This window comes from Artibeus jamaicensis, unplaced genomic scaffold (assembly GCF_021234435.1).
Source record: "Artibeus jamaicensis isolate MK-2021 breed Jamaican fruit bat unplaced genomic scaffold, CSHL_Jam_final scaffold_666, whole genome shotgun sequence".
In the NCBI taxonomy this organism is placed as follows: Eukaryota; Metazoa; Chordata; class Mammalia; order Chiroptera; family Phyllostomidae; genus Artibeus; species Artibeus jamaicensis.
The window spans coordinates 1,811,217-1,823,506 of NW_026522053.1; the positions used below are offsets into that span (position 1 = coordinate 1,811,217).

General features: G+C 39.5%; 1 protein-coding gene across 1 annotated transcript in view; it reads left to right on the top strand.

Moving 5' to 3' along the window:
* The first annotated feature begins 429 nt into the window (after positions 1–429).
* MOSMO (modulator of smoothened) overlaps positions 430–12,290 on the top strand; it is a 90,863-nt gene continuing 79,002 nt past the window's right edge. The window contains exon 1 of the mRNA XM_037156308.2: positions 430–573. Within this exon, the coding sequence (XP_037012203.1) occupies positions 468–573 (106 nt within the window). The 5' untranslated portion in view covers positions 430–467. The remainder of the gene's footprint in view (positions 574–12,290) is intronic.

The window sequence follows — 12,290 nt, forward strand, 5'->3', positions numbered from 1 at the left end:
CTCCATCCAGTCTCAGGCTAAGGACTGAAGGGAATTTTGTGACCAAACGGTCAACGACAAGAACAATACTATTATTAGTGGCAAGAAAGCGTGGACTGCCAAAAGACACCGGGGATGGGGCAGGGGCCTGAGCCAGGGGACCAAAATAAGGCCGGAGTGGAGCAGTTCGAACCCGCAACGACAGGCGGTCAGCAGAAACCGGAGGAAAGACTGGACCGGCGCCCCGGCTTCACTTCCGGGTGAAGGGCGGGCACGCCGAGCATTTCCGGGGCGGGCTGCGAATCCGGCTGTGCTGGTCGCTCTGCGGTTGCTTGTCCCTGGAGTGCTTAAGGCGCCAGCGGTGCGGGGCCGAAGGGGGACAAGGCGGTGGCAAGGGGACTTCGGGTCCCAACGGCGGCCCATGGGGCGCAAGGCGTGAGGCCGCGGCCTGCCTGGGGCTCGGGGGGTGGGGGGAGCGGGGCGGGGAGATGGATAAACTGACCATCATCTCAGGATGTCTCTTTCTCGCCGCCGATATCTTCGCCATCGCCAGCATCGCCAACCCCGACTGGATCAACACCGGGGAGTCCGCGGGTGAGCGGCGGACGCGCGGGAGCCGGGAGAGGGTGGTGAAGGGAGGGGACCCGGCTAAAGAAAAGTGGCTGAGGGGAGAGAAGACCTGGCATGGGCTGTCGAGTCCGGGACCAGGAAGCCGGGTGAGGAGAGGAGGCCGCCCGACCTCAGGGACCGTGGGAGAACCAGCTGCGTGCTGAATTTTTAAAAATAATTCAGGGAGACGGGAAGAAAGTATTTGGAGTAAACTGAGGAGCCGGTAAAGGAATTCGAAAGCTGGAACGGAGGCTGGGACTGGAGCGAGATTGCCTGTGTGCGAGGAAAGGCCCAGAGGTGCCAGGGCCGACCTCAACCCCAAGGAAGCTGTGAAGGGGAGAGGTGGTGGAAGAAGCAGGGTCACTGGTGCTGGGGTGAGGGCTGGCTGGGTGCTGGGTAGCACGCCCCGGTCCCCGCACCCGGCCTAGCCCCTGCCTACTTGGCAGCGTTGGAGACGCATCTGGCTTCCGGGTTTTCCCTTTGAAGTCTCTGTGTTTATAATTTGGGGTTTATATTAGATCTGAGAGCTATAAGGCTACTAATAATAAACTTCACTTTATGGAGCATCTTTCATTCTAAAACATAACAAAACGCTTTAAAGATCTTAATAGTAGTTACAAAATTAAGTAACACAGCAGAGTTGCAGGCAGCCGAGCAGCAGTAGCAGTGTCTGCTGTAACACCGCGGAGCTGTGAGCAGCAGGGCAAGGAGGTGCTGGTGGAACAGAGGTGGCATCTTTCTGAAGAAAAGATATCGCAGGTGAATGCCCGAGCTTGCTTTCTAACTGCATGTTAAGTGCAGATGAAGGGATTGTTGGGGGCTGGGAATGTTAAGCTCCATCAGTGAATTATTTGTTACAAAAATGTATCACTAAGTTGTCAAACTTCTAAAGTATTACTCATGGTTCTGTATATCCTGGAATATTTTTAGCCCTTAAAAAAGGCTGTAGCTAGGACATTTGTTGCTTCCTCCTCTCTCCCCTCTCTTCCTCATATAGACCTAGTAACATAAAATCATGCTGTCATCTTTGCTGGTTATTACAATAACACTCTAAAAATTCTGCTCTTGCTTATACAGTTTTAGCGCAGCTCTTAATTGTAAAGCATAGTATATATTATCCTGTGAGGTGTTAGCTAATGCTATGGTGGCAATCCTATTATAGTAGATAAGTGTATGAAGTCAGCAATTGTACACCTTAGACATACATAATGCTATATGTTAATTACACCTCAATTTTTTAAAATTGCAAAGCATATAAAGTATCACAATGGTTTAGAATTTGGTGAAACAGTGGGCTTTATTTCTGAAAATGTTGGCAACATCAGCATTACTAGTTTGTTTAGTGTATGTGTGACACCCAAGTCATGACCTGTTCTCGTTTTTATCCTAATTATATGTTCAGTGACTCCTTTTATGAGATTTTCTTTGGGACTTTGCATACTTAAGGGCAAGGAAGTTTTCCTGTTTTGGCAGAAAAGATCCTTTCTGTAAAAAAGTTTCAGGCAGAATTCCATTGTATAAAATAAACTGAATAATCCCTGGGAAGTTATACTTGAGCTCAGGAACTGTTACCTGTACAGGAGAAGAAGGAACTAAGTAATAGTATAACATTCCTGAGAAGATGGAAAAGGGCAGTATTCAAAGCACTGGGAAAGTGTATAGCTCCTCTGTTATATTCGAAAGAAAGCAAGGATAGAATGAGTACCTTCTATGTACTTCAGATTAGTAGGCTAAGTCTTGTGCTGTGAATTGCTGTAGAGATGGGAGAGATAAAAGTCCAAGGTTTGAAGTAAGTTAAAAATGTTTGAAATAAATAGTTGTAGAGGAAGCATGCTAACTGGTGACATAGTAGGATTGTCTAACAGCATACAAGCCTCATAGAGGTTGGTGGTCATGAATACACAGTATAATAACCTATCTGCTTGTTGATCTTTACTAGGAGTGCTCAGCTTCTTTGGTACCAGTATGTGGTGAAAGCCAATAGAAAGCTTCATTCAGGGTTGGAGTTTGCCAGCTACATGGAACAAAATGACAGTGGAGCAGAGATATTGGTCAGAATATCAACATGATGATGGTTCATGGACTCTCAGTGGGTAAAGAGTAAAATTGAATAAAAGAAAGAAGACTTGTCAGTGAATAGCAGACAGTAGATGGTCAATGGAAGAGTTGACTCAATGGAATCAAAGACTTGACTAGGAGTGGTTGATACAGCAAAGTGGGAGTACAGAGGATTGTGGACATAAGGTCCAGAGTGCAACAGTGGGGATGTATGGCTAGTGGGGTGAAGGAGGTAATTTTTTTCTTAACAGTTTCCCCTTACTATCTCAAGATACCCTTCAGTTAAATATTCTGTAGCTAGAAGGAAGAATGAGTAATAGAAGATAGTAGGAACAGTAGGAAAATTTTCAAAATCATAACTAACCCATATTTCTTAACTATGTCAGACAATAAGCCCCTAGAACTTCAAATGAACGGGGTTATGTTCCTTTGTTCACTCCTTTGCTCTTGCACTGTGATAAGATGCACCTGAATTTTACCTGGTGTTTGATTGAGCTTGTGTGCTCCTTTTACCTGAGCAGACAGATTTAGTGTTTAGTTAAAAAAAGTTGGGGCAGGGTTGCATCTACCAAATCATTGAAACACAGGAAGTTCAACTAAGACCTCAGAATTGACAGAACTATCTTTATTCTAAGATCTGCACAAAAGTGACTTAACCTGGCAGTAAAAAGTTGTATTGGCTTCTTTTGGTGCATTATGTACAGTATAAACTTTTGTATTTTTGTTTGTTTTGATTTTATTTTAAAAATACTTTATTTATTTTTAGAGAGAGGTGATAGGAGGGAGGGAAACATTGATGTGCAAGAGGCAACCAGTGTAGCCCCCAACTGGGGACCTGGCCAGCAACCCAGGCATGTGCCCTGTCAGGGAGTGGAACTGTCCACCTTTTGGTGCACAGGCCAGTGCTCTAGCCACTGAGCCACACCAGCCAGGGCTATTTGTTTTGACATTTGAGAGAGGGGAAGGGAGGGGAGGGAGGAAGAAAGGAAGAGAAACATCCATTGGGATCTGCTGCCTTCTGACCAGGAGTGAACCTGCAACCTCAGAAGGTACACTGACTGGGAATCCAATAAGCAACCTTTGGGTTTGCAGTTTGACTCCCAATGAACTGAGCCACACCAGCCAGGGCTGTAATAAAAGTTTTGATTGTGATGTTTTTATTGTGAATTTTAAGTGAACAAAATATATCGAAAGTAGGATTCCTGGAGCCAAAAGATTCTGCAATTTGTAGGTGGAAAATCATTGCAGTGAACTAAGGCAAAGTTTCAGGATTCAGAGCCAACTTCATCACTTCTTTTGTGACTTTGAGCAAGGTATTTAGACTCTTTTTCTGATTCCTCCTCTATAAAATAGGGATAATAATAATACCTCTGTCATTGGGTTATTGTGGTGATTAATTGAGTTAATGGAAAACATTTAAAATGGTGCCTGACATATCACATAAGTGCTCAATAAAAGTTAAGCATAGTTGTATTGCTGTTATAGTTTATAGTGACAGGTGTCAGAATCCCAGTTTTGAAATTAAAGGTCAGAACTTGTTACTGAGAGAACTTGTTACAAAAATAATATGGCTAGACTTAAAACAAGTCACATAAATAGTCTTCCCTCTTGGCTTTGGACTTCACTCCCATACTTTTCCTCCTCTTTCAGTTTCTCTACTCCTTGGATTCTACTTGAACTACTACAGTGGGGAATGAAATACTCGAAAACAAAAAACTGAAAATAACTTTCTAAAATCCCAACTAATAAACTATATTACCATAAGATTATGGACCCTGCTTCTACTGGCAGAGTTTCTATTTTGTTTTTATTGTATTGCTTCAAATACAGAGAAAGTACAGTCCTTTTATTTTCATATGTATGTGGTAACATTTCCTAAACTTGTTCTAACAGTTTGAAGATTAAGCACAAACTTTTGAAGATATAATGAGACAGAAATAGATATTATGTATCTGTCTGGAGAAAGAAAGTATATGGTGGGGGCCACTTTAATAAGGACTCCTAACAGTTTCTATTCATGTAATCAAAAATATAAAATGGTAGGTGAATGTAATGACAATTACATAATTCTGCTGTGCTTAGATCAAATTCCTTCTGGTTGCTGAACCTCGACTTCAATGGCAATGTCTTTTATTTTTATACATTGCTTTATAGTTTTTGAAGCTCTTTTACATTGATGATTTGACTTGATTCCTTAGGCCCATTATTTTCGGCCATTGTAAAAAAAGTCATTTCCACGTTTTCCCCACATGTCAATGCTTTACATATGAGGTTTGAGTTTGTGTTGCAAAAACTACATTCATAACAACTCTTTTTTAAAATATATTTTATTGATTATGCTATTACGGTTGTCCCATTTTCCCCCTTCACTCCCTTCCACCCTCCATACCCTCTCCCACCCACATCTTCCCCCGCCTTTAGTTCATGTCCATGTGTCATACAAATAAGTTCTTTGGCTTCTATCTTTCCCATACTATTTTTATCCTCCCCCTGTCTATCTTCTACCTACCATCTATGCTACTTATTCTCGGTACCTTTCCCCTAACTCTCCCCCTCCCACTCCCCTGTTGATAACCCTCCATGAGTGATCTCCATTTCTGTGGTTCTGTTCCTGTTCTAGTTGTTTGCTTAGTTTGTTTTTGTTTTAGGTGTGGTTGTTAATAACTGTGAGTTTGCTGTCTTTTCACTGTTCATCTTTTTTATCTTCTTTTTCTTAGATAAGTCCCTTTAACATTTCATATAGTAAGGGCTTGGTGGTGATGAACTCCTTTAACTTGACCTTATCTGAGAAACAGTTTATCTGCCCTTCCATTCTAAATGAAAGCTTTGCTAGATAGAGCAATCTTGTATGTTGGTCCTTGCCTTTCATTACTTCAAATACTTCTTTCCAGCCCCTTCTTGCATGTAAGGTCTCTTTTGAGAAATCGGCTGACAGTCTGATGGGAACTCCTTTGTAGGTGACTGTCCCCTTGTCTCTTGCTGCTTCTAGAATTCTCTCCATTTGAATCTTGGCTAATATAATTATGTGCCTTGGTGTATTCCTCCTTGGGTCCAACTTCTTTGGGACTCTCTGAGCTTCCTGAGCTTCCTGAAAGTCTATTTCCTTTACCAGATTGGGGAAGTTCTCCTTTATTATTTGTTCAAATAAGTTTTCCATTCGTGGCTGTTCTGGTCTCTTCCCCTTCTGGTACCCCTATAATTCGGACGTTGGAACGTCCCCTATAATTCGGACGTTGGAACGTTTAAAGATGAAAGATGTCCTGGAGGTTCCTAAGCCTCTCCTCAAACATATTTTTTTGAATTCTTGTTTCTTCCTTTTAAATTTTATTTATTTATCTTTAGGGGGGAAAGGAAGGAGAGAGGAAGAGAAATATCAATGTATGGTTGCTTCTGGTGCACCCTCTGCTGGGAACTGGCCCCTGCTGGGAACTGGCCTGCAACCAACGAATGTGCCCTGACTGGGAATCGAACCGTGATCGTGTGGTTCGAAGGCCAGCACTCAATCCACTGAGCTACACCAGCCAGGGCTTCTTCATTCCTTTTTTTGTATATATTTATCTTTAGAGGGGAAGGGAAGGAGAGAGGGAGAGAAATATCAATGTATGGTTGCCTCTCATGCGTCCCCTGCTGGGAACTGACCTGCAACCCAGGCATGTACCCTGGCTGGGAATCGAACCTGGATCTTTTGGTTCACAGATCCACTGAGCTGTGCCAGCCAAGGCGTCTTCATTCTTTTCTGATTGGATATTTCTTTCTTTCTTCTGGTCCACATTGTTGATTTGAGTCCCAGTTTCCTTCTCATCACTATTGGTTCCCTGTATGTTTTCCTTTATTTCACTTAGTGTAGCCTTCATTTTTCCATCTAATTTGCAACAAAATCCAGCCAATTCTGTGAGCATCCTGATTACCAGTGTTTTGAACTGTGCATCTGATAGGTTGGCTATCTCTTCATTGCTTAGTTATATTTGTTCTGGACCTTTGATCTGTTCTTCCATTGGGGCCACTTTTTTTGTCATGTTCCACCTCTTATGTAGTGGGGGCAGAGCCTTAGGCGTTCACTAGGGTGGGGCAAGCCAGTCACTGGATTGTGACACTGTATGTGGGAGAGGGGTCAGAGAGGGAACAATGGCTCTTGCTCCTCTCTCTGCCAGATTTCAGTCACTTCTCCCTCTACCCACAAGCAAATTGGACCTTTCTCGTGCAGCTTCCCGTGTGGGTGGGCTTGTGTATGTTGTAGGATTCTGTGGGTCTCTCCAACAAATTCTCCTGTGAGTCTGGGAGTTTTTTCTGGCAGCTCAACCCCCACAGGTGTTTTCAATGGGTGGTTTGAGGCTTTATTTCCTTATGCTGGGACCCTGGATTTTGCGGCCCATCCCACTCCCCAGTTTCACCTGGTTTATCTGTGAGTGGATGTGGGACCACTCAATCAGCCAGCCACCTTGCGCACTGCGCCCCAGTCCACAGTTCCCCAGCCTCACTGGGTCTGCCAGTGCCCCTTGAAGGGAGTCCTCTCTGCCCAGCTGCCTGTCTCTGCCCCTCCTACCAGTCTGTAGGAATGTATCTTTAACTCCTTGGTGATGGGACTTCCATACAGTTCGATTTTCTGTGAGTTCTGGTTGTTTTTTGTTTTTAAATTGTTGTTGTCCTTCTTTTGGTTGTACAAGGAGGCAAGGTGTGTCTACCTACACCTCCATCTTGGCCGGAAGTCTGAGAACAACTCTTCATCAAAATATTACCTGTATCTTATTTATGCACACCTTTTATTTACTTAAATGAGGTTAAAATTAAGTGAAATGACTGAAATTTTTGCCAGATTACAGAACTGAGAAAAGAGGAGATTTGGGTTTCAGTCATAATATGATGTCCTTTGCCTGTATAAGTCCATCACTAAAGAGAAACTTTTGTGCAAAAGAACTATTTTTAGTTTTATTGACTTAATTTTAACAAGATCAAGCAAAGCTGCTTCTGATTATGTAAATGATCTAGAGACCTTTATTTTTAGGCATAATCCCTTTGCAGCAAGGATTTTAGTGACCACTTAGATGGATTTGCTTAGTGTTCTTTATGATTTCCAAATGTTTCTCCAAAATCTTGTCCAGTACATGAAGGAATGTCTCTTTTATACCTATCAAAATATTTCTCTCTAGAATTGGTTATCATATCCACATTGTTGTCTGTCATAGTATATTTATTTCTGAAAATATTTTTGTTCTTGTTATTTTCAAAATTGTTTAGACTGGATATTACAGAGTTAAAGGGGTCTCAATAACTCAAAATCTCTAACCTGCTTGCATTATGAACTAATGGGGGTGGGGAAGAATAAGATAATTAGGAGCTAAGATGTTGTTTTATTTCTGATAAAGGGGATATTGGGGAATGTGGCTTATATCTATGGACAAGCAATTTCCTCTTACTGGACCTCAAAAGTAAACAAACTTAACCATCCAATCCCAAGCAGGACTGGGGGACCTGTCTTAGAAGATTTTCATTTCTTTTTTTTTTTTTTAAATTCTAAACTGCCTGTCATATAAAGTCGTTCCTGCTGACCTGGGAAGGATTGAATGAGGGAACATAGAATGCACGCATACACACATCATAAATAGGGAGAAAGCTTTACCTCTCTGAAACCAGGAGCTGGTTGACATTTTGTCAGGTGTTTTCTTTGTCCCCAGGTATAAAGACTGGTGGGGATATGAAAGAGTTGGGGAGGAGGTCATTTTCCATTTTGTTACCTACTATCCTCTCCACAGGATATCCTGGTAAAACCTCAGTGTACTGTGGTGGTTGACATCTACCATGTGAATTCAAGATCTGTAAGTGGATCCTGGCCTTCAAATTGAAGGTCCTTGGTTCAAAACATGAAAATTACTAGCCACCCAAGCAAACCTGTTTATTAAATACTAGAAAATTATTAATAATCTCTTTCCCCTGAACTGTGACAACTTTAATGATCACAAAAGAGCTTTAGCATGAAGGAGCTATGTAACATCAGTTATTAAACCAGCTCATCTAGAGCTTTACTTTGTTACATACTTGTAGAAAAGGATACAATTTGGTTACCTATGGGAGCAAAATCTTGACACTGTTATTTAATTTGAAAAGCATTAACAGAATTTCTTCGGTGGCCTTTTGAGTTGTCTTTTACTAAATTTTCTTTTCTAAAAACAGCTTTATTGAGATATAATTCACATAACCATAAAATCCATAAAAGTGTACAATTCAGTGGCTTTCATTATATTCATGGAGTTATGCCACCATCACCACACTCAATTTTAGAATATTTCAGTACATCAGAATGAAACTCCATGCCCTTTAGCTATCCCTCCAACCTCCTAGTCAACCACAATCTAATTTCTGTCTCCATGAATTTGCCTGTTCTAGACATTTCATACAAATGGAGTTATACAAAATGTGGTCCTTTGTAACTGCCTTCATTCAATTAGCATAATGTTTTCAAGATTTATCCCTGTTATAGCAGGTATCAGTACTTCATTTCTTTTTACTGCCAAATATTGCCAAATAATGTGGTATATAAGGATATACTACATTTTATTTATCTAGTCATCAGTTGATAGACTTTTGAGCTAAGAATTTCTTTTACATGTAAGAGTAACTCTTCTTCATAATGGTAAAGTAGTACAAAAATTTTATTTTTTAAGTGACATTATTAGAATTACATATTTCAGCATATCAAATAATAAGAACCTGGACCAAAAATTCAAAACCAGTCTTCTTACAGTGTTCACAGGACTTACTGAAAGCTTGAAGTCAGTTATGATACTGTGAATTTCACAGTGTAGATCAGATTTTTCAATAGAAGATTGGATTTCCTGAACAACACATTTTTTTTCCTTTGCAACTTTAGTTCCAGAAGGCTTCTCGTTTTACCCTTATCAACAGAGATTAGCCACTTCAGAATGAAGGGCATGAGCTATGGGCCTAAAAGTTTTTGAGAAGAGGAAGTTGGGACCAAGAACATGGACAGAAGCCATGAATAAATGGAAATCACTAAAAGGAAGGAAGTGCAGAGAAAAATTACAGAGCGATGATTGCTGTTGCATTTGTTAGACTAATTAGACTTGTTGAATTCTTTTTCACTTGGCTCCCAGAGCCCATCTCAAAGCTGTCATAGTACTAGCCATATATTACAATTACATCAGTCCTCCACTGTTGAGCTTAGTGTGACCTAAAACAATGTTGTTGTTTAGCTCCTCCTGATAAACACTGGGTTTTTGTTGGAACTGCAATGCAGTAAAATGGTCCTATAAGATTTGGAATCAGACATATATAGATTTGATTTTTTGAATTCCCTTTTTATGAGCTTTATGATTTGGGGCATGTAATTTGATTTGTCTCAAAAAAAAAAAAAAAAAAAAGGTTATGAGGAAATACATAGGGCATGCCGAGGAAGGAACCTTGGTTCTCGAACTTAATTCGTTCTGGAAGGCTGTTCAAGAAGCAATTTTTTTGAAAACCAAATCATTTTTTCCCCATTAGAAATGCTGTACATATCAGCATGGAAGGGTTGTTGGGCCAAGAACTAAAGTTTTGTTCAACAACTGTGACTTTTTTTCCATGAGCAACTTGGTTGAGAACTGAATTTTTTGAGATGGGAGACATTCAAGCACCAAGGTTTGATTGTATAAGGAATTAGCACATGGTCTAATACATAGTATGTGCTAAAATGTTACACATAATGATTTATTATTTAAAAGATCAAAGCATCTGAATTTAAATATTTTCTTTTTGTATTATTTGTTATACTTAACATATATCTTGCCTTGCTCTAAAAAGAAATTTAAGGCAACATAGTATGTCTGTATTTGAATACTTCTGAAACCCATCTGGGTCCAATCTAGGAAGAGAGACTGAAAACTCAGTTGTATTGGTAACGTAAACATACTGGGACACATACAAGTACCAAAACCCAGGAATGCATTGAGTTTATATGTTTCTGGAACAGATTGGAGAGGTTTCCTAAATGAAAGACAGCCTAGCATATTGGAAAGGGCACCCAGGTTTGGGGGTGCCCAAAACCAACATGTAGTCAAATCCCAGTTCCACTATTTACTAGCCATGTAATTGACCTTGGACGAGTTGTAGTTGAGGTTTATTATTATTATTTATTATAATAATAATAAACAAAAGTTACATAATCAGACTTGATTAATACCTCTTTCAATACTTCCAATTGTCTTGCAGGTTCAGGCCCCACCTTTCTGTTCTCCTGTAGGTGAAAGAGTAATAACCTCAGAGAATTGTGAAAATCATTTAGTTTAGAAATTACTTTTAAAGGAATATGCTTAAGAGCAAATGGTCTGCAAAGCTTTACGATATCAAGAGTCAATTAATTAGTCTCACCTCAAAGACTGAAAATAAGTTTGAAATACATAAGAGTCGATTCTTCACAGAAATCTGGCAAACAGTACAACTAAATTTAGTTTTGTTTATGGAATAAATTTTTTTCTAGTTGTCATTAGCTTCTGAAATGCAATTGTGTTTTTGTGTGTGTGTGTGCTTATGCAATCATGGGGAAAGTTTAGGCACATAATGAAGTATCACTGTTTATGAAATTATTATGGTTGAATTATAAATAAGCTTAATAATGCAATTTGAATGAATAATTACTTTAATAGTGACCTTGTTTTATATCCGCTAAATAATTCAGGAGATTAGGTTGTGCTGTGACAGCAGTGATAATATATAGGTATAAATTTCATATTTACAGCTTTACATGTTTATGAAAATTTATGTAAACTTGACATATCTTTTTAGTTGTCAGAATGTTTTATTTTCAAGCTTTGGAGCTATACATTTTTTCCCCAAGTATAATACTTAGAATTCTCTGCCCAACTAGTAACTAAAAGTTAATTGCTAAAAAGTTTAATACTTAACAAAAGCTGATCCAGTTGGTAACAAGGGATTGGGTGTAGTGGCTACATTATTTCATTCACAGACTGATGGAAAAGTAATATTGAGAAAAACTGTTATTGAAATACTAGAGAGGCAAGTTAAGAGCCATGAGGAAAACTAAGGATCTTTGAATATCAAGGTACCTAAAAAAAAGTATCTAGATAAAAAGTCACTTTTTAATAATATATTTCTGTAAACTTTACTGTATCATTAGCTATAAATTACAGGGAAGAGAACACTTGCCAAATGAGTGGGTAGACTGTGATGTTCCTTTGGGATTTATTGCTTTAGAGTTGACAGAATAAATATGGCTTTAGGGGTTGCTATTGATGATACTTAGGTGTGTTTGTGAGTATATACCAACCAGCATGTATAGTTTGCTTACATAAAGTTTCCACGTTTGACTCCAATTCAAGTTTTGAAGGAAACAAATTTCTTTGAATCACTGCTTTTTTCTTCTATTTTTTTTAAATTTATTTATTTTAATTGTTGTTCAAGTAGTTTTCGGTCTTTTACTCCCATCCCAGCCCCTCAGTGCTCCCCACCCCCCTCCCATTTCCATCCCCCATAGTTTTTGTCCATGTGTGCTTTTTCCTTCTATTTTTAAAAATTTTTAAATTTTAATTACAGTTGACATTTGTTACTTTTTATTAGTTTCAGGTGTACAACATAGTGGTTACTCATTTTTGTTTTGTTTTTCTTTTAATTAGGAAAATGCTGCACTTTTTTGT